The following is a 20,201-nucleotide window of genomic DNA, read 5'->3' on the forward strand; positions in this document are numbered from 1 at the left end:
CTCTCTCTCTCTCTTTCATTCTCTCCCTCTTTCCACCCTCTGATTGCCCTTCGCCCTGCCCCTCTCCATCCTCCCCCCTTTCCACTCACCCCCAAACCCTATCTAGGTCGGGAGCCAGGGAGCTGGGAGCTGGTGTAGGTACCATGCATGCCCTGAGTCCTCCACATGCTCCCGCCACCACCTGAGCCGCTGGCCGGTGGTGGAGGGGGCAGCCGAGGGGAGTAGTGCACTGCGAATGGACGAGATGAGGAGGAGGTTGACAGAGAGGAAGAGGAGAGGGAAGCAGTAGCGGTGGCAGCAGCGGAGACAGAAGCAGAGGTGGAGGAGGAGGAGATGGAGAGAGAGAGGGATGACTGTGCTCTCTGGTGGTGGAGAGAGGAGAGGGAGAGACGGGAGGAGTCGGATCGAGAGGATGGCGGGGCGTCAGAGTGCGTGGGTGTTGAGGACGAGGAGACGCTGTGCAGGGGTGGAGGAGGGGGCAAAGAGAGCGTGGGAGGTGAAGGGCTATGCAGGACTGACTGGATGCGGCTGTGCTGGGCCTGGGACAGGGAGAGGGGGAGAGGTGAGGACACGGAGGCCAGGCGCGTGGAGGCTGGTTGGGGAGTGGTGTGCTGCTGGGTTTGGGAGGAGGTAGAGGAAGAGGAGGAGAGACTGAGCAGAGAGCTGAGGCCTCCAGAGGTGGGCAGCGCCGCCCCAAACTGATGGGAAGACACTGTGGGAACCACGTGGTGAAATATACCTGCAAATCATACAGCAGAAATGGAGGGAGGGGGGAGGGCGAGAGAGTGGAGACAGAGGGAAGAGAGAGCAGACAAAAGTGGCAAAGAGAGCGAGAAGGAGGGGGACAAAGAGAGAAGCAAGGACTGAGCCAGGTTGTGCATAGCGCCAAGCAAGTCTTCGACAAGCACACAGAAAGCAAACAGAGTCAGTCCACTGTGACTGTAACTAAACCAAATCCGTTTAGCCAATTTAGGATTGCACATAACACAGTCTTATTATAGCTATATTGATTTCTGGGTTGATTTTTGCTTACAAGTGAAATGACTCTGACATACAACTCTGACAGATACACCCACAGAAAATGACAACGTTTCAATGTAAATATAAAACATGTTATTAATTCATGGTCAATCACAGATTTCAAGACAAATCATTGGTTCAGATTTTTCTATTTCTTAAAACATTTTTTAAGCGTTCATTCTGCTAAAAATGCAACATTTTCCAAGGGTGTTTCCAACTGCAGCACTCAAGCAGCGAGTCCACATCAAAGCGAGGCAGCACAGAGAGTCAGTCCGTCAGTCAAACTGTCAGTGAGGCAGACAGAAAGACGGCAGCGTTGGACCTCCACTTACCTGGCTCTATTAGCAGGCCCATTCCCTCGGACTCAAACTATTCTGTATCAAGCTGACCCCAAGCTAAGACTATGACCTCACTCTCAACTGTTCAACCACCCCAAGGTAAAACTACATGATCAGTTTTCCATTAGTGATTCTCACCTCCAGCCGCTCCCCCTGCCAGCCCAGCACTGGAGAAGCTTCCCAGGGCAGAGTGTCCGTTGACGAGCCGCGGGGTCCCACTCACCGTGGATCCGCCTGTCTGGGCCCCGAACAAGGACTGCAAGACTGAAGCCCCTCCAAGTGGGAACTGAGACCCCAGGTACTGTCCCACAGATGATCCTGTGGTCGAGGAGACTGCTACAGGACTGCCTCCCACCTTCCCACTCAGTATGCCCCCTCCACTGATGGCAGCAGCAGATATGAAGAGGTTCTGACTGGCAAGGCTGCTGCTAGTCTTCAGCTCCCAGTCGCGAGGGGCCTTCTGCTTCTGGAGGGCCTGGCGTTGGTCTGAACCACTGCCTCCCTGGGCACCTCCTCCACCACCGCCTCCACCCCGGGGCCCTGCCTCCTGACTGAGGAAGGGGTTGGGGGTCAAGTAGCTGGACGACTCTCCATCACTCCCTTTCCTCACCTGCTGATGCTGTTGTTTGTGTTCAGAATCTGAGTCGGTGCCCCGGCTCGACCCCCCCATGCCGAATGGAGACCCCCCCTGTCTCAGGTCAGAGTTGGGTTGCTTGGGGTCAGAAATGGGTGAAAAGGTGGATTTCCACTTGCTGGTAGAGGACAAGGAGGACGAAGAGGAGGCCTCACTGCCTGTGCTGTTACCACTGCTGCTACCAGATTTCCTTCCTAGTGGAGAAATGAATAAAGGGTTGGCATTAAGTAGCAGAAGCGCAAAGTTTTTATCTTAACAAGTGACATTTTCTTTTCTTACCTCTTTCACTATCCCCTAGTCTACCAGGTCCATCTCTGCTCTCCAGTGATATAGTGGCAATTTTCCTTTCAATTCTAGAGAAAAGAACAATCAACAATCAAAGCAAACACGTGGCAACAAAGTGTGCAACAGAGCTGAGGCAATCAAAAGGCAGGATGCCATGTATCTTTATCACTAACTTCAGATTAAAATAGAGTAAAATCGTGTAATTGGCCACCTGGTTACTAAGTAACAACCTAGGAAAAAAAGGGAAAATAGCCTGCAGCTGAGACCAGCAAAGTCATCTTGCAGAGAGGGCGACTCAGCAGTTACATTGTTGTTACTCTTATGTTACGATGACTACATTACCGTGAACTGGAGCTGTCGGCAGGGTATCCTGAGTCCTCGTCATCAGAGCTGGGGGCTGAGGAGTAACGACCTGTGCCATTGAGCTCCAGGGGGCGCTCTCTCTTCAAGATGGGAGGCTGGTCCAGGTCAGGCCCGCTGGGGCTGCGGCTAGATTGTTCTGGGGAGGAGATGGCAGAGATCTCCAGAGGCTGGTTGATGTTGTTCACCTGTTGGGACAAAGGACATGCAGATTACACCCAGATGACACCGAGCAATCAAAACAGGCCTTGAGTCATGTGATGGCAATCTCATTGCATTCATCCACATTGAAATATGCAGCAAAGATGCATTCCGACTAAGCTCATCAGACACCAACGTGCCGGTAAGGTCTGATTATTCAAATTCGGGATATGACCCGGCACTTAAAACTCCCTCTTTTGTTTAAACATTTTATTTATGATATTTACGATCACTGATGTCAGTGTCAATCTTTGGTTCTACACAGTCCAATAATGACATATTACAAAATTGCATATATTGTAAATCAAATCACAATATATTACACAATGGAACCTTAAGAATCAATATCACATCATATCAGGTTCCTGTCAGTTTTCTGTCTTTGTGCTTTTGGTGACTTACCATGGAGTTGATGTTGAGTGGCGATCCTGAGGAGTGGTTGTTGGAGCTGAGCCCGGGGAAAGACCTCCTCTTTGGGGATCCGCTGGCTGTGACAGCCACTGTAGAGCTGCGTTTCCTTCTCCCACGCTTACGTCCCTCTTGAGAGCCGAGGCTGTGAGAGGAGTGTGATGACGACGTGTGCGTGGGTGTGTGAGTGTGCTGCGTGCCGGGGGACTGGTGGTGGTGGTTTCCATGGTTACTGTGGTATCCCTGCTTGGCCGAGTTGCCGGTGTGATGGTGGAGGCGTGATCCTCCGGCCACGCTGCCTCCACTCCCTGACGAAGAGGAAGACGAGGATGAAGAGGAGGATGAAGAGAAGAAGATTCTCCTCCGCAGTTCAGTGTCCTGGGGCTCGGTGTCGGATTCACCTCCCTGTTGATCCTGTCCATCTTCTGGAAGAATCCGCGGGGGTCCATCTGCATACTGGAGCACCCCTCCAGTGCTGAGTGGGGGGCTCTGGATGGGACCTCCTCGGCCCATTGGTCCTATCGAAAGTGTGTTGGTGTGTGGAGGAGGTGATGAAGAAGCACCATTATGGTCCTCGGGATGCGGACCTCCATTCATCAGCCCTGAGCTGGATGAATATCCTAAACAGAGACCAAACAGTTAATGGTTAACACAGGTGACACAGGACAGTTTAAAACACAACATATTTAATGCACTTTATTAGTCATAAATAAGCTACAGATCACTCTGAAGGGTAATGCTTACCATTGGTCTGACCTGCCTGAGACACTGGGCTCGGAGTACTTCTCTGAAATTATGAACACAAGAGAATATTGCACAATGTAAATTCACGATCAAAAATCACAACATTTTAAATCTGTAATTGTCCAGCTGAAACAACTAAACTGTGCATCTTACACCAATCTAATTCTTCACAAGTTAACATTTCATTTGTTACATCTGGAGCTGATGTAGATGTATTTCAGTGCAGTACTGTAATTTAAGTAGACAGTACAACATGCTCACCAGTCTCTCAGCACGACTGGGCAGCACCACGCTGGCCAGCGGAATGCTGACTGGTAGTTTACTTGGGTGGACAGTACTCAGAGGGATACTTATTGGAAGGCTTGTAATGCTGTTGTCACCCTGAACAGACGGGCTCCTCTCCTTACCACCCTATATGAGAGAGCAAAGGGAAAATGACTGTGAGGCAGCCAAATACTGCAAGGAAGGTAGAAAACAGTATGCTTATAGACAGATCAACAGTGCGAGCGCACAGACAGCAAACAAAGATAAACATTTACCCTCTCAGAACTTTTAAGAGTATTCAGGCCATCAGATGCATTGGGAGAGGGGCAGTTCTGTTTGGCTCCAAGCGGAGAGTGAACACCACCTAATTCCCTGGAAAAACAAACAAAAACAGGCAAATTTATCTTCGGCTAGTTAGCTGTCTGTTGCTTTAGGGAGCAACTTGGAGACCTTGAAAATAAAGAGGTTCATTATTGAAAACTGGGAGCTTTAAACACCAACTAACCTGTGTGTGATCAGCCCTGGACCTCGCAAGTGAGCAGAGGCAGTGGGGTCCTGGTTAAGATGCCTCCGCAAGGCAATCTTGGCAGGGGAGAAGCGTGTGTAATCAGGAAGAGCGTAGGAGGAGCTTTGCTGCCTCTGCCGGGCATCAGGGGTGGCAGGTACAATCTCATGGTCTGGAGAGATGGGCAGGTAGCGAGAAAGAAGCTCCCCCTTGGTGTTAGCCCGGTCAAAACAGGATGAGCTGGTGCCATTGACAGACAGCTCTGGGCTGACACCGTTTAGGGCTGGGGCTGAGGACAGGCCAAGCTTAGCGGAGTCCATGTCTGTGGAAGAGCGCGATTCCAGGCTCTTTCTGTATGGGGAGCCCTCACAGGGGCTGTAGGATTTGAGCTGAAGCAGCTCCTGCTGCCTTTGACTTTTCTCCAGCTCCACAATGCTGATCTACAAACATACACCAGGGGGAGCCATTACGCTAAAAAACAGGAATTCTGCAACAATGCTGAAATGTCTGGGAAAATGTTTGTGACAGCAATTCATCCACTCTTCCTGAAAGCTACATTTTATTCATGGTTTAGGTGACATGGCTAATTCCTGCGAATATACTGAAAGAGCCAGCTGAGTAAGAGGGTGGCAGGAAGGAAGAGGAGGCCAGAGGACACAGCAAGTATGGAGGAGTATGCAAGAGGTGGAAGAGAGAGATACAAACATTTGGAAATGAATCCCAACAAATTGAGGAGGTGGATCGTGTACCTGCAGCTCCAAGCAGTGTCTCTGTTTCTCAGAGATTTGTCTGCGTAGCGCCTGCTTCTCCTTCAACAAACTCTCCAGACACAAAGAGCCCCAATCCAGCTTCAGCTCCTCACATCGAGACTTCAGCTGGAGAAGTGAATTTATAATTCAATATTGGTTTAAATTACAAGGCAGTGTAGTACAAACTTGAGGCTGAACTAGCAATTCAACCTCCATCATACAAATGCAGAGGGGCAGGAATGGTAACAGGTGTGAGCCACTGGGGATAACGCTGTAGTAACAGGGTGGAGGTTATAACAACACAGCATGAAGCCCTGAGGTCTCACCAGTAGCAGGCTGTGATCTCTCAGCAAGGCCATGTCTCTCTCAAGCTGCTTAGTCTGCTCCTTCAGCTGACGATTGTGGGCTGATATCTCCTTCTGGGCCTGCAGCAGGTCCTCCACAGTCAGTGCTTTCACTCCCAGCTGATCACCACACACACACACACACACACACACACACACACACACACACACACACACACACACACACACACACACACACACACACACACACACACACACACACACACACAGGAATACACAGTATCATCAGCTTAAAGCACATAATGCCTAAAAAGCACTTTAACACCAGTGAAAATCCTGTCTTTGCTGAACTCCAGTGGTTGAAGTTCTCACCCTGCTGCAGTAATGTACAAGTGTACACAGGTGTGCTCACTGTAAGCCGACATCACTGTTGGGTGTAATTTGAGCTTTCAGCATGGCACACGTCTGACCACACCCAACACGGATGTTATGTGCGTCTCAGGTGCAACAGACTTGAAGCTTCAACCAGAGGAGCTTAGCGCTGAGTTAATGCAACACAACCCTGCAGGAAAACACCCAAAGTATGCTCTCCCTCTCTAACGTTCAAGTTGTGTTTCACTATCTTTTTACATTTATCTGCAAATGGGATATAAGTGGAAAGGGATATAAGCTAGTCAGGTTGTCCATCAAATAGCTGTATTTAAGCACTAATTGTTAGTACACCTGATGTGCTTGGCAATGCAAAGAAATTATGATTTATCCTTGATCCTTGAAATTATTTTGAAGTTTGTAGAAATACTGCTGACTGTGTCGTTATATAGAGAGCAATAAAGTAGCAGTTCCCACCTCATCTAGTTTGGTCTGAAAGAGACCTTTGATCATGTCCTTGTGAGACTGACAGACAGAGTGGAGCTGCTCTGCCTGCCCGGACAGGTCCCTGTGTTTTTGCTATAGACAGAAAGGAAAACAAGAATACAGGTAAGAGGTTGGACAGTAACATAATTAAAGATTATTGTCTATTAAGGCATTAGTAATTACCTTCTCCTGCTCTAAAAGCTGCTGCAGGTTGGAGCGGTACTGGGGAGTCTTCATGTGAGCCATAAACTGGAGGTATTGAACTTTGAAGTTATCTGTAAAAATATGCAGGTTGGGGACACAGAGGGAGCAAGAGAGCAAAAACAGAGGATATATTATTAGTTAGGCTGTTGGGGAAATGGAGCTCAGATACCAAACAGACTTATGTGCAGTCTTATACCACAAGATAAAATTCTTTATTTCTAAATTTAACTCTTTAAAACACCACACTTCCCAGACCATCTGCCAATATCAAAGCTTAACTGTAACACTAAAACCACCAGTTTCAATGAAATGAAAGTCAATCGTATTGTGTATACAGATTTTGTACAACCTAGCAGTTGTTGCAGACCAGGAGGAGTTGGGCTCAGCAGCAGTTGACTAGAGGGATAGTGCTGGACCTTGGGAGGTAGCTGGTAGAAGGGACTCTGAGGTGGCCGGTACGCATCTGTACACACAAGAAGCATATCTACGTTAAACTGAGATTTCTAAGTACCATACCGTGTAGATGTAAAGAGTCATTCCTGTAATATGAGGCTGCTTAAGATTTTCCATGAACTAGAAAAAGCTAATGCGTCCTGTTATATAGCCTGAAGGTAACATCTAGCATATTGCCTTTGTGAGTGTGTGTGTGTGCGCCCTCTGACCCTGAGGGGGTGCCGCAGAAAGGGTCTTGGCGTGCAGCAAATCCAAAGCACTCTGATTCTTCTTGTTTTTCTTCTCAGCAGCCGGGGCAGCTTTCTTGGGCCGACCACGTTTCTTGTTGTTCAACTTGCGACCTTTGGACAAGAGTCGGGTTCTTCGGGGTTTGGCAGAGGGCTTGACCACAGTCACCAAGCTAGGACGCTCCTCCTCACCACAGGAGTCCTGCTGTAATACGCATGGACAAACACACATACATATTCATACAAAGAGCACAGAGCACTTGCCTTGCTGTGTTAAGTTGAAGTGTGCATGACAAAATCTGTACATATCCTACCTTGTTTTGTTCCTTAGGTTTTGTGGGCGTGGTGCTATTGCTTTTACTGTCCTTCGTATCCTTCTGCTGACGTCGCCTAGCTGCCTCTTGCTCCTCCTGATATGAGATGAACCAATGTAATTGTTTGATAGAAAATATAGTGAGTACAGTGACATTGTCAACATACACTGAGGAAGAAGAACATCACTTACCCTGAGTTTAGGATTTTTGAGACTAGCAAAATAGTTTTCAAGCTGAAAAAAAGGAAAAGGAAAATATGGATATTAGAATATTATTTTCATTACTTTTAAATTCCGCTCCAATTTCAAATTACAACTAAAAATCTTTTTATTCCACACCTTTGGCTGTAACCAGATTTAAGTAACGTCATTGTGAATACAATTGGCATTTTATAAAACCCTGTACGCAGTCTGTACACTGTACAAAAAATGTGCCGTCTTGTGTCATTAAATAATAATATCTCTCTCATTATATGTAAACATACCTTAGCAAGATTAGACCCTTTCTAAAGCAAGCAATGTCCTGAACAAGACTTCATGGTTAATTTTTGCACCCTGTGGCCTGTTTGTGGAATATAATCAATATATAACATAAGCAGGGTTTACTATAACTGACAATTCAAATACAAATCTGAACAGATACATTATTGATACGGATTGCACGTATATTAAAAAAAAAACAGCCACATCTACTTCAGGTGGTAACACAGAACAAGATGGTCACTATGCAGCGTGCCACCTCTCTTACAGGGATTCCCACTGGTAACCAGAGATTACTTTAACCAATTACCCAAGCGACACACATATCAGTGTTATCTAATGCACCTGTGTCAGTCTGTATAACCCTCTTAGGGATGACTACTCATTAAGACAATGCCAGCTGTTATTTTGGCAGCCTCTCTCTCTCGCTCTCTCTCTCAAGTTTAGGTTACTCTTTGTCTCCAATTACTCTTTATCTGTAATGTTTAATGTGTTTGTACCGCTTCAGCAGCCATTTAGTGTTTTATTGGTTTGTCAAGCTCTCCTCTTATATTCTGTTTTTCTATCAATTTAAAATTAAATTAATTCATTGTATTCTATTAATTTAAAATTCTAGTCTTTGCACTTGGGTCCTCTTACAAGAGCTTCAATGCTTACTATGGTGCGGTCTATGGTATGCAGGTAGTAGGAAACTGGTTTTCCAGTCCAGGACACGGAGCCCCTGAGTGGAGACAGCTCCACCACACGCATTATTGTGCCAATATCTGCAGAACAGAGAGAGAAAAAAACCCATGGCACTGCATGTCAGATACAACTCAAAGGAAGCATGAGACAGTGAAATCTGCTTTTCCACTAATTATGGTACTTACCACTCAAGTTTCGACTGTTTATTCTAAAATTTAAAGGTGCAAAAGGTTTGGAGGATACAATTTTCCCACCTGGAAACAACAAAAAAAACAAGAGACAGACAATAAATAAATAAATTTTCTTCTGATAAATTCAAGATGCTGCACAGTGGACAAATACAGTAGGTCCTATGGCTCACTACATAAAGGAAACATAATATGAAACACAATCACTTCCCCAATTACAGACAGTTTTGAATACTTAACATGACAATATGACGAATGTGTCTATGGATTACTGAGTCAAGTAGCATAGTGGGGCTGTGAGGTCAAAGGTCCAGTGCAAAGAGTTGACACGGCAGCTACTTGATATCACCAGCCATTGTTATTTTAATCACCAATGAGAGCAGCTGAATAAATATTTCTTCCAGTGAGCCAAGGCGTCACTCCCAGCGCTACTAACAGAAGGCGTCACAACAAACTCAAAGGTCTCTTGTCCTAAGAAAAGGCTATTAGCACCTGCTATTTAAAAGCCTTATTTGTCAACCTTTGATCAGTTTACTCCTGAGGCCTCATAAAATGTCTCAATTTGTTGCGGCTCATCAACCAACTGCTCTGCCATACATGTCAATTAATGACATTTAAAATGACAAATGAACACATGGCACACTGGGGAGGTTAAAGGACGCACACACAAAAAACTATTTAGTGGTTATCTGAAAAATACTAACCTTCCTTCATGTTAGCAAAGCGCTCCTTCAGCTGGTGATCTACCTCTGGACCAAAGGCAAAGTTATTCACAAAAATAATACTGGAAGACAGACAAAGAAAGAAACATTTTAGATCTACAGTTCGCAGTAACTTGAAAGTCAGAGAGAGCAACATCTTTTAGCAAAATTCTGAGGACATGTTGGTTAACTTTCTTCTAAAACTTTTATATATGAGTCATGCATATTATGCTTTTTGCACCTTGAGTCAACAGCAATTCAAAATAATATTTTTCATAATGGCTGCATTTATTACAGGACTGAACCTTTCTTCTGTAATATGCCATGTATTAGATTACATTACAATGCACAGCGGTTTCTATTCTTCTAGTCCCTCAGTGTATAAATTCAGCTTATAAATGGTCTTATTGGAAATAAATGGAAATTGTTACTGTGGCCAGGTTTGTTATACCACCTTGTGTTGGCGATCCTTTCCTTCCATTCTTCAGACAGAAAGTCTCCTCTTTCCAGCTGAAAGAAACAGAGTAAAGGTAATGCATACATGCATACATGTGGATCTGCAGAACACCCACTATTTATAATTTAAGTGTGAATTATGAGTAAATGTCACACTTAGAGTTAACTTACTGTGTACTCCCCATGTTTCTTCCCATACCATTTCATCCACTTTTTAAACTCTTTATCCATGGTCTGAAAGATAGAATGTGAATATTAACATCCAAACAAAATGATTATAAAAGTTATTTAAAAAAACAAACAAACAAACACTAAAACAATCAGCACAGGATGTGTGTGTTCCAGAGGCAGTTCCAGAAAGGAGGACCAGCGAGTTAACGAGAGCCCTTCAGTGAAAGTCTGGATGTTGCCTTCAGGGTTCACAGAACCAGTACGATTGATAGCCTGGGTCCTTTACTTTGATAACTAATGCTGAGCTTTTGAGATGATTTGCAGCTGGTTAGATCAACTGAAGTCAGGGCACATTTAGACTAATAATAGCCCCTTGGCACACCAGTGCAAGGGTCCATGCTGCTGAAGGGCAATGATGAGAAAATGAAATGTGAACCGAGAAATCCATTTTGAAGACTGATTAAACACAAAGACACCACACAGCGGAAAAACTTTTGTTCCCGATGACTGTTTATTTACCAGCTGATTTGCACTGTGCCAACACTGCGTCGTTTCACTACACTGCCTGAGGAAGCAGTGATTTCTGACACAGTGTTTCTCGCTGTCTCGCTTTTCTCTGCGCCCTCTCTGGAATACTCCTCTGGTCCTGTGAGATATTTATTTAGTTACCTCTGCATAGGTAGCTGGAATGTCTGCTTTCTCTACACCGTAGTAGTGTTTACAGTTGGTTGCTGCTGCAACCTGCAGCACTACCTGCCCCACTCCTGCAAATAAGAAACAATTGGTTGATGTCTTACACCAAACAGACAAAGACACCGAGGCTGTCAACCTAGCCGCCTTGTTTTTAACCTGACAACCATTATCTTAAAAACTACACTGGCATCCTGACCTGCTCCTACAACTCTGAACATCTTCATTGTCCTTTAAAAATCAAAACACCATTGTATCTTTATCATTATTTGTTTATCAAAAACTGTTCCCACTGCATTATTAATAAACTATTAACAATGTATTTGAAAGGCCTGGGGATAAACTACTCTTCTTTTTTCCCTGTCTCTCTGCTCAGTGGCACTTGGCTTTGTATGGCAGAAATGCTGTTATGTAAAAGCGTCGTTGGATCAATTCTTTCTGAAACCTGGACGTCCAAAAATAACAGCAGACTAACCACTGCCGAGGTCAACAAAGGTGTCATCTTCCATCATTTCCATCTCGTCGATGATCTGAGACACAAGGTCGAAAGAGGTCTCTCCGTACACCTCAGGGGAGAAGGGCTCGTAGTTGTTCAGCTTCTCTGGGTCGGTCACTGAGTGGTTGTACACCTGCTGTAGGATGTGTCTCAGCAGCCCGTTGGAAGGGCGCTTGTTCAGCTTCATGGGCTGGGTGGTCCCCTTCCACTATAAGATGGGGTTATATGTTTAATCACACTCAAAAAACACTCAGATCAAGGAATAATATCTTTCCCCATACGTCAGTGTGTAGATATTATCAAGTGGTGCTGGCCTACACAAATACGGACTAGATAGCAACTGCGCTTATGAAACATCTTGGTCACAAACTAGAAGCAAAAATAATGAATCATAGATAAATATATTGAATCTTATTCTTGTAGGACAGTGTTTGGTCATGCATGGCACAGATTCACAGGAACACTGGAACAGACTCACAGTGCACAGATAGTGTTGTTCACTTTTAGTGACTAATGTTTTCACCTACACAGCACTAAAAGCCTTCACATACATACAGACTCACCAGCTGGTGAATGCTGTCGATGGCCCTGTTGTACTTGTCACAAAGTCTCTGCATACTCTCAAAGCTGTGAGAATAACAAGACACGAAATCAATACCATCGTTTTGTAAAATCCAACTTCCCAGTCCCCGACACCTATTTTACCGCTGACTTCACAAGAATACTTTTAATCTTGATGTAACTCTGAAAATACTTGTGACACAGATTGGAGTCAAGGGAAAAAAATAATTAATTATTAGTGACACTTTTAGATTCAGTCATATTTTTGGCCTGAGAAAACCAACCTAAGACAAAAGTAGAAAACTTTGACTTTAGACATACAAACAGGCTGTCAGAGCAGCAGATTGCCTGACTGGATGAAAGTGTTGACACTGTAAGAAGTTTTTTTAACAGTCTCATAATCTTCATCGATGTTGGTCCTTTCAGTATGTTTTCTAGTGTTTTCAGCCTCAGTGACACAAACAGATTTTGACATGACCCTTGGCTCACCTCTTGGTGTCGTAGTCAATGAGCACATAGTTTTCCATTGCCAGTTTGAGGTCTGGGATCTCCTCACACACCCACCTAGTGAAAGCACAAACATAAAATCGTCACTAGATCATACACCTGCCACAGTCACTAACTGACTGTGTGAATGTGGGAGTGTACATGTGGGAGTTGAGTCAGAGGGAGGAAAGGTCATTTACCGAATGGTCTCGATGATTTCATGAGCAGCATCATGATGTTTATCCTAAAAACAGAGAGGGCGGACAAAATGTTAAACACCTCTCAGTATGACCCATTAGATTCAACAGCACCACAAACTACAGCCTCCAAAATGACCATAAAGTTAATCATCGCCTCTCAAACAGAGTCTCAACAAAAAACTGAATATTATAGCCTTCATGACTGTTTTATTACACTGCATTGGTTTAAGCTAGGTGCTCCTAATAAACTGTCAACTGAGTGCAGAAAGCACAAAACAGTCTGTATATCTTAAAATACTCTACAAGCCAGGTAGCACAATACAGAAAATCCATGCACTTCTGTCTGCATCTACTTTAGATTTGCACAATTATTTTTGCAATATGGAGGTGTACGGCATTTACTTAAACTTCAGCATTTTTAAAATACAAATGTAGTGTCAAAGATATCTAGAAATCTACTGCTATCATGGCCAACAGAAATGGCCCAAATAAAAAGAAATTAATAGGATAACACAGGATATCATATTATAAGCAAAGTAAAAAAAAAATAACTGAAACAAACTATTTCCTGGCTATGTGTTTCATGTATTTAATGGTGGGCAGAGTTGAACATAAAGCATACATTAATAAAAATACAAGCACACTGAAATAACTTAATATATATTACCACAGTGCAATGACCACAACAACTAGAATGGCTGATTCATCCACTCATTGCAATAATATCTGACAGACATAACAGCAACTGCAGACACAACTGTGAGCACCAATGTCGCTGAATGCTGTTTAGACCACTCAGGATCTCTGTTAATGTTTACAACACATAGTACACACTCTGAATGAAGCAAGCTCTTCACCATCACAGTCTATTATGTAAGCCAGTAAGTTCACAAAGTTGTCTGCGTTTCTAAGCAGTGGTGTATAGTCACAGCACTCGGATATACCTGAATTTATGTATAAAATTACTGCTGCTACTGTCTAGCTTCCCAGACAGGGTGCAAATCAAACCATCCTTTAATCTAGAATAGTGGCTTTATGATTCACATTTTAAATTAGGATTAGTTACTTTGTAACTATGGAGTCAGTTTACAAACACACAAAAAGCCAGTAATGTGGTGGATTCTGAAAAATAGAAACAGACAAAACCAAAACTTTTAAGTGGTAACTTGGAGAAAAGGCAGTATAGGCTGCCCTCTATGTGGCAATAATGCAAGCTTGGGCTTGAAATAATCTCAACTGCATTTTCTTTGTATGTATACATTGTCAATAAGTCTTAGTCCATCTCATAGCACTTGTTTTCCAAATAATCCATGTTTCTCTATTGACAGCTAGCATTAATCTGAAGTTAAACCTGCCTCCATGTAGGTTTAATTTAAATTTCATCTGGAGTAACTCTAACCTTCCTTCAGGAAATCGGTTCAGTTAATTAAAGATTTGGCTCAATCAGACTATTCCAAACCATGTCTGAGAAAGCCAATTCAAGTTAATCTGGTTAAAAATGGCACTTTAGTCTACAACAAAGCTTAATAAAACAAGATGAGATTAATTATATTGATCCAATGCAGGGAATCTATAGTTAGTAGTGTGTTGGAGTGTGCTGTGCCGCTCTGAGGGAGTAATAGGACTCAAGTTACACCCAGAGCGCAGCCAGTCTGAGCCTGTTGCCTGAGCTGACCCACTGACCCACTTTCTGTCTCCTGCTCCAGCGCATTGCCAAGGAGAGCCTCTGGTGGAGGGAAAGACAAGAGAAAAAGTAAGAGGAGGAGAAATATGGGGGCAAAAGGAAAGAAAGTGAGAGCGAGAAGAGCTAGAAAGCGGGGAGAGTGAGGGGGCCAGAGAGAGGAGGGGAAGCCTGGTATTTGTCAACTGTTTGAGGCCTGGCACAGAAGCCGCAGCTAACAGCTCACAGCCTGGAGCTCCCGGCTTCCCGCTCAATACTGCCCGCCACTACTACGCAAACTTCCGCCAAAGCTCAAACATGCATGCGCACGCAGTCAAATATGCATAGTAACACAGGAAATCTCCTACTATTTCTGTCAGCACAGTGTTCCGGTTACAGCTATGTTATCAAGCTAACTGCTAGCTGTGTTGCTATTGAGCAGCATGAGCTACAGATTGTCTTCAACATACATGAGCACAACAGATTTAACACACTGTGTCCCACTAAATAGGGAAGGTGTACAAGGTGTGTGAGTGTATGAAAGAGACTGTGTGAGCGAGCGAATGAGATGCCGAAGGGGGGAGGTCACCTGCTCACACAAAGACTGCACACAGCAACACCACTACAGAGCTGCTGCTAAAAATAAACACTGTCTGAAAGCAAGAGTCTGACAAAAAGAACAGGAGACCCTCCTCTCTCCCCACTGTGGGTATACTGACGCATGTTCAACTCCTCCTCTCTACACCACCTCTTCAGTCAATCTCTCCTAACATCACTGTGACGCATCGTGGGTGTAGGGGTTTTACACCACACGCTGCTCCTCTACGTATACATCAGCAGCCGACGAGAACATATGACTAAGGCAGGCGTGCCACTTACATCCTTGTACTACTCCTAATTACCACGAAATACAACTAATTCCCCTAGTGGCGAACTAACTAAGTATCAGTATCTACAACAAGATACTGGTGCTAGCTTATATTTTCTGTCTTTTAAGCAGAGAACATTTGTGAACAAAATCTTGTGTACAGATGATTACAAACATACTGCTATGAAGAGGGGCTGTCTTGACATGGTCATTGGTTTTATCTTGACAGATAAACAATGTCTGAAAATCAGCTGACCTGCATTGACTGGCTGTCTGGCTCCAACATAGAAACACTGTGCATTAAAGATATTTCCATAACCACAATAGCATGACTGCAACATATGACAACTGCCTTTAGTTTTTCCATTTCAGTGCTGCAACCACACTTGAATCCTAAGAGTTATGCTCAGACACCATTGATTTCACAACAGTAATTACAGCCTTGTAAATAATAAGTGAAGTACTCAGGTGAAGACCAAAGACGTTCAGCAGTACTTGAGCAGCAGTGTGTCTTTTAAATGCTATGTAGGTCTGGTTAGTGCCCACACCCAGAACCAGATGGACAAAGAGCTGCACCACACCAGAGGTGCTCTTCATATGGAAACATTTATAGATGCACAGATGTGGGGATTTAGTGAGAGATGGGGAAAGAGACGGGGAGAAGCACAGAGCAAAAGAAAGAAAGAAAGAGTATTTTTATGGGCTTCATTCTGGGTGCCAGATTAGAGTACCAGCACGCCTTATATTGCAACAGTCTGTACAACAGCCATGTTGTGTGTATCAAAACACAGACAGTACTGTATTCATGCTCTGTGGGTGAGATAAGCAATTTTAATGCTCTGTGGGAGTGAAGAATGAATCTACATGGAGTGGGATCGGTTGCTAGCAAGCTGTTCAACAAGGGTAAAAACTGATAATTAAACTTGATTGGAGAAAAATAAAACACTTGAGCGCAGATACTGGCATGTGTTTTTGAATTCTATTAATGTAGCCCTGCTGAATAGGAGCAGTCTCTTCTATCCTCCTCCCTGTAGAGTTGACCATATGGACATGAGAGGAGGGGAGAAGAGAGAGGAAGTATTTCCCCTTTGAAAACAGGAGGAGAGCACTGCATGAATAGGCTCCATATTGCAGAGCTCCACATGCAAGACCATCAGCTGTTTCTAATTCAATGCACAACAGCTAGTCCCAGTATAAATAGCTAGCACGCAGGTCAACAGTATATTCAACAGTATAAATTCCTGACATGCTTGTTCTTGTGTTTATCCTTACAGACCATAACATAAGGAAATGGGTGAGGCAATAAATCTGGGAGGGAGGAACTGTGTGTTATCAGACTTAGCTCAGCTTGGTGTAAAGGGAGGGTCAACTCTGTCTGCCAAAGCAGAAAGGAGCGGCTGATTACATCAACAAGTAATTCAGTGACTCAGTGACTTGAAACTCATTCAGGTCGTATTGTGATGATGGCACACACCAACTACATGATTGAAGTGAAATAACCAGACTAGGTACAGTGTGGGTGGATCGGAGGTGTACCGAAAGATCCCACTCACACATTCTGAGAAATTCAGCTTTTTATCAGTCAGCACTGACTGTCTCACCGCAATTACTATAAATGAGAAACACAGTTTAAGGTAACTATATACACCACTGAAAAGACCACAAAACTTGCAACCGCTTCCCTTTCCGTTTCACTTTCGTGAGTCAAATGCAATCGGCCAGTGACGTGCTGACAGCATGCTACATGGAAATACAACTAAGAGAGAAGAAGTCTCTTTCTCGGCAAGCATGACTATTAACTGTCTTGAGAAATGACAGATCGGGGAACAAATGGATGTACTGAGTTAAAACGACCAAACACAAACAGCTGGTGTCAATCATAAGCATGCCATGAGACAACAAAACTCAGAAAGCACTCGAGGAATGCAATTCGGCCATTCAAATGCATGAAGCATCAAGAAACAGAACCACACACGCGCGCGCGCACATCGTGTACATAATCCCTGTATCACTATATGTCATGTGTGATTGTTTACTGGTATCAAATGGTGAATCTGAGCAGAGAAAACCCGGTATGACCTATTTATATATAACTTGGGTCCTCTTACATGTGTTTCAATGGGAATACTAAGGACAAAAAGGGTCAAAAACGAAGTTAAGGAGAGACTGACATGATGCTGGATGTGAGGGGTGGTCTGTTTCAGTCGCTCCAATTTCAAAACACCTTCTTACTACTGGGTGTCGATATCTGGGTTAGTTGTACTTGTCGCTACCTAGTAACGCTACCGTTACTCTGCTCAGATGTACCGCAGTCTGTATGTCACCATTTTCGGGGAATTATTTATGGTAGCAAAGGTGAAAAACAAGCTAAATATCTGATCAGTCATTGTAGCTGGCAGATACAACATGTCTGTCACCATCCCGACCAGTATGACCCGATTCCCCGGACGAGCGTGCCATGGCTCCTTCAGCTAGCCAAATGTTAGCAAAGAGCTAGCTAACAAAGACAAAAACAGAGACAAAATCTAAATCTGTTCCCGGTGAGTTTTAAGGTTTAACACTTACGTATACTGGTAATGGCCACGGATAGCCAGCAGGTTCTGCTCCAACCGGCGATTTGAGCTTGAGCTCCAGCTTTTCTCCCATTCTACACTTCACGGCGGCTTGGCTGTGATAGATACCTAGCTAGCTAGTAACTGCTCTCTGTTAGCCAGCTGGTCGGTTAGCGAGCGAGCTACAACGTGAACATTTTGTAAGAAAAAAACGTTGAAACGCGTGGGGTAAAAAATACGTCGACGCTCGTTGCGCGGTAAATACACACACAATACGGTCGAGTGTATAAATGTATCTGCCTCGGTTTTCTATTTTGAATAAAATGCCTGTTTATGTCCACTGGCAATAACACCTCGTCCGTATCGCCGCCATCTTGCCCGGCATGAATATATATGGCATGGAGCCACTGGTAGCAGAGGGGACACAGACGTCACCGAAGGGACCGTGATCTCAGCGCGTGGGCCAGCAACATCGAGCACGAGCGAGCACCCGTCCCACGGCGCGTGAGGGCTTAGTTAACGACTCTTTGCCAGCTCAAGAGAAATATTTATGGCGAGCTTGTAGAGCTGGACGATAACGCTATATATTTATAAGTTCTATTTTAAGCCTTGATGAAATGACTTAACAAGATTATGTTCCTAATACACACAATTACTAAGACTAAGCAGCCTTTGATAAATATTAGATTTACGCAGACCAGCATAAACCTTCTATCATTGATTGAACATTATTAAGACTGTTCATCAGGAGACAAACTGCACCCAATGCTGACTTCCACTTTAATATAGCCACGTTGTTAGACAATTATAATGCAATACATTACATATTGTATTGTTCTTAATATTATATAATATTAATTGTCACAATAATAAGTTTCTATAATTAAATAGTCGCATTGTATTGCAGTATATTGCAAAGTAAGTTTACAAACAACCAACATATAATCAGACTATGGCGCACATCTGCAAACTTGGTATTGTTTTCCTGCTTCCATCTGAAGCAAGGATTTGATTATTCATTGCATGTTCAATAATTCCCCAAAAGACACACACACTCTCTCTCTCTCTCTCTCTCTCTCTCTCTCTCTCTCTCTCTCTCTCTCTCAGCAGACAGCAGTGTGTGCCAATAAGCCATGCCAGGGAGCCAGTAAGCTCAACACCTGGGTCCTAGAACTGACGTGCCTATATGGAATGCACATGCTTAATAATGTTAAATGTTATAAATACTGACCTCAGATGGAAGTACTTCTACTTAAACTACAAAATGCATTTAATGACAGCTAAAATAAGCATTGTTGGAAAGGCTGAAATCTGAAATGAATTGCCTCAAAAATCTGAAAGCTGAAATGCATTTAACTGCACTGCTGAAAAAAACGTGCATGCTGAAATGTCACACTGGCAGAGCCGGAACCAGAACTGTATTACCTGAACAATAGCGAAAAAAGCTGGAAGGTAAATTGAATTACTGGATGTTGAAATGAATTGCCTTAAAATTAATTGATAAACAGTGAAAAATAATATCAGATAGATTAACTGCATTGATAAACACTCATAACATAACAGAACATAAAATTCATTTCCCTAAAGAGCCACAAACTAGAATGTATTATTATATATACAAGAAGGGGACTGAACATGCATTTCAAAAGCTAAAAGATGAAATGCATTGATTACAGCCGTGTACAATGAAGACAAAGTATCTGATCTGCTGAGGTTTTTAGGTTATCAGATTTTATTTTTATTGACAGAACAAGAATTCAAATATAAGGATCAGTGGATAAATGACACTACATAACGAGGTGCCTACTGCTCAGTTGAAGTCGAAAGAGAAATGTCCTCAGCTCATCCACAGAAAAGTTGGCTGATGCAGCGTGGCAATCTACAACAGAGCTGGTATTGTTTAGAAGACGGTTTAGTCATGTGCATAATGAATGTGACATGAGATTATAGTTGAAAAGCTTAACCATCAACCATAAAATTAAATGAAAAATGTAATTGTTAAACTGTATGAGCAGCACAAACACCACCTGAACAGCTACGGTATCTGTACTTTGTAACTACAAAAAGTTTTTATTGGATGCACGCAAAACAAATTTTTCTCAAATAAAGCATTGTTTAAAGAGAGCTTCATCATGTATGATAG

General features: G+C 43.5%; 1 protein-coding gene across 1 annotated transcript; it reads right to left on the reverse strand.

Moving 5' to 3' along the window:
- Window positions 1-98: 98 nt before the first annotated feature.
- Window positions 99-18,152, reverse strand: dot1l (DOT1-like histone H3K79 methyltransferase). Its single transcript, XM_070909146.1, has 28 exons — window positions 18,072-18,152; window positions 12,979-13,022; window positions 12,782-12,856; window positions 12,295-12,358; window positions 11,711-11,939; window positions 11,215-11,309; window positions 10,546-10,608; window positions 10,373-10,428; window positions 9,922-10,001; window positions 9,215-9,283; window positions 9,003-9,109; window positions 8,058-8,099; window positions 7,867-7,962; window positions 7,535-7,757; window positions 7,222-7,335; window positions 6,852-6,943; window positions 6,660-6,761; window positions 5,835-5,972; window positions 5,509-5,634; window positions 4,760-5,199; window positions 4,530-4,626; window positions 4,252-4,401; window positions 3,991-4,033; window positions 3,241-3,866; window positions 2,620-2,825; window positions 2,272-2,345; window positions 1,497-2,186; window positions 99-739 (listed from the first exon to the last, which is right to left on the reverse strand). Exons 1-28 carry the CDS (start codon window positions 18,150-18,152, stop codon window positions 99-101), a joined length of 4,863 nt encoding a protein of 1,620 aa, XP_070765247.1.
- Between the last annotated feature and the right edge of the window lie 2,049 nt (window positions 18,153-20,201).

The sequence above is a fragment of the Enoplosus armatus genome, chromosome 7, assembly GCF_043641665.1.
Source record: "Enoplosus armatus isolate fEnoArm2 chromosome 7, fEnoArm2.hap1, whole genome shotgun sequence".
Lineage (NCBI taxonomy): Eukaryota > Metazoa > Chordata > Actinopteri > Centrarchiformes > Enoplosidae > Enoplosus > Enoplosus armatus.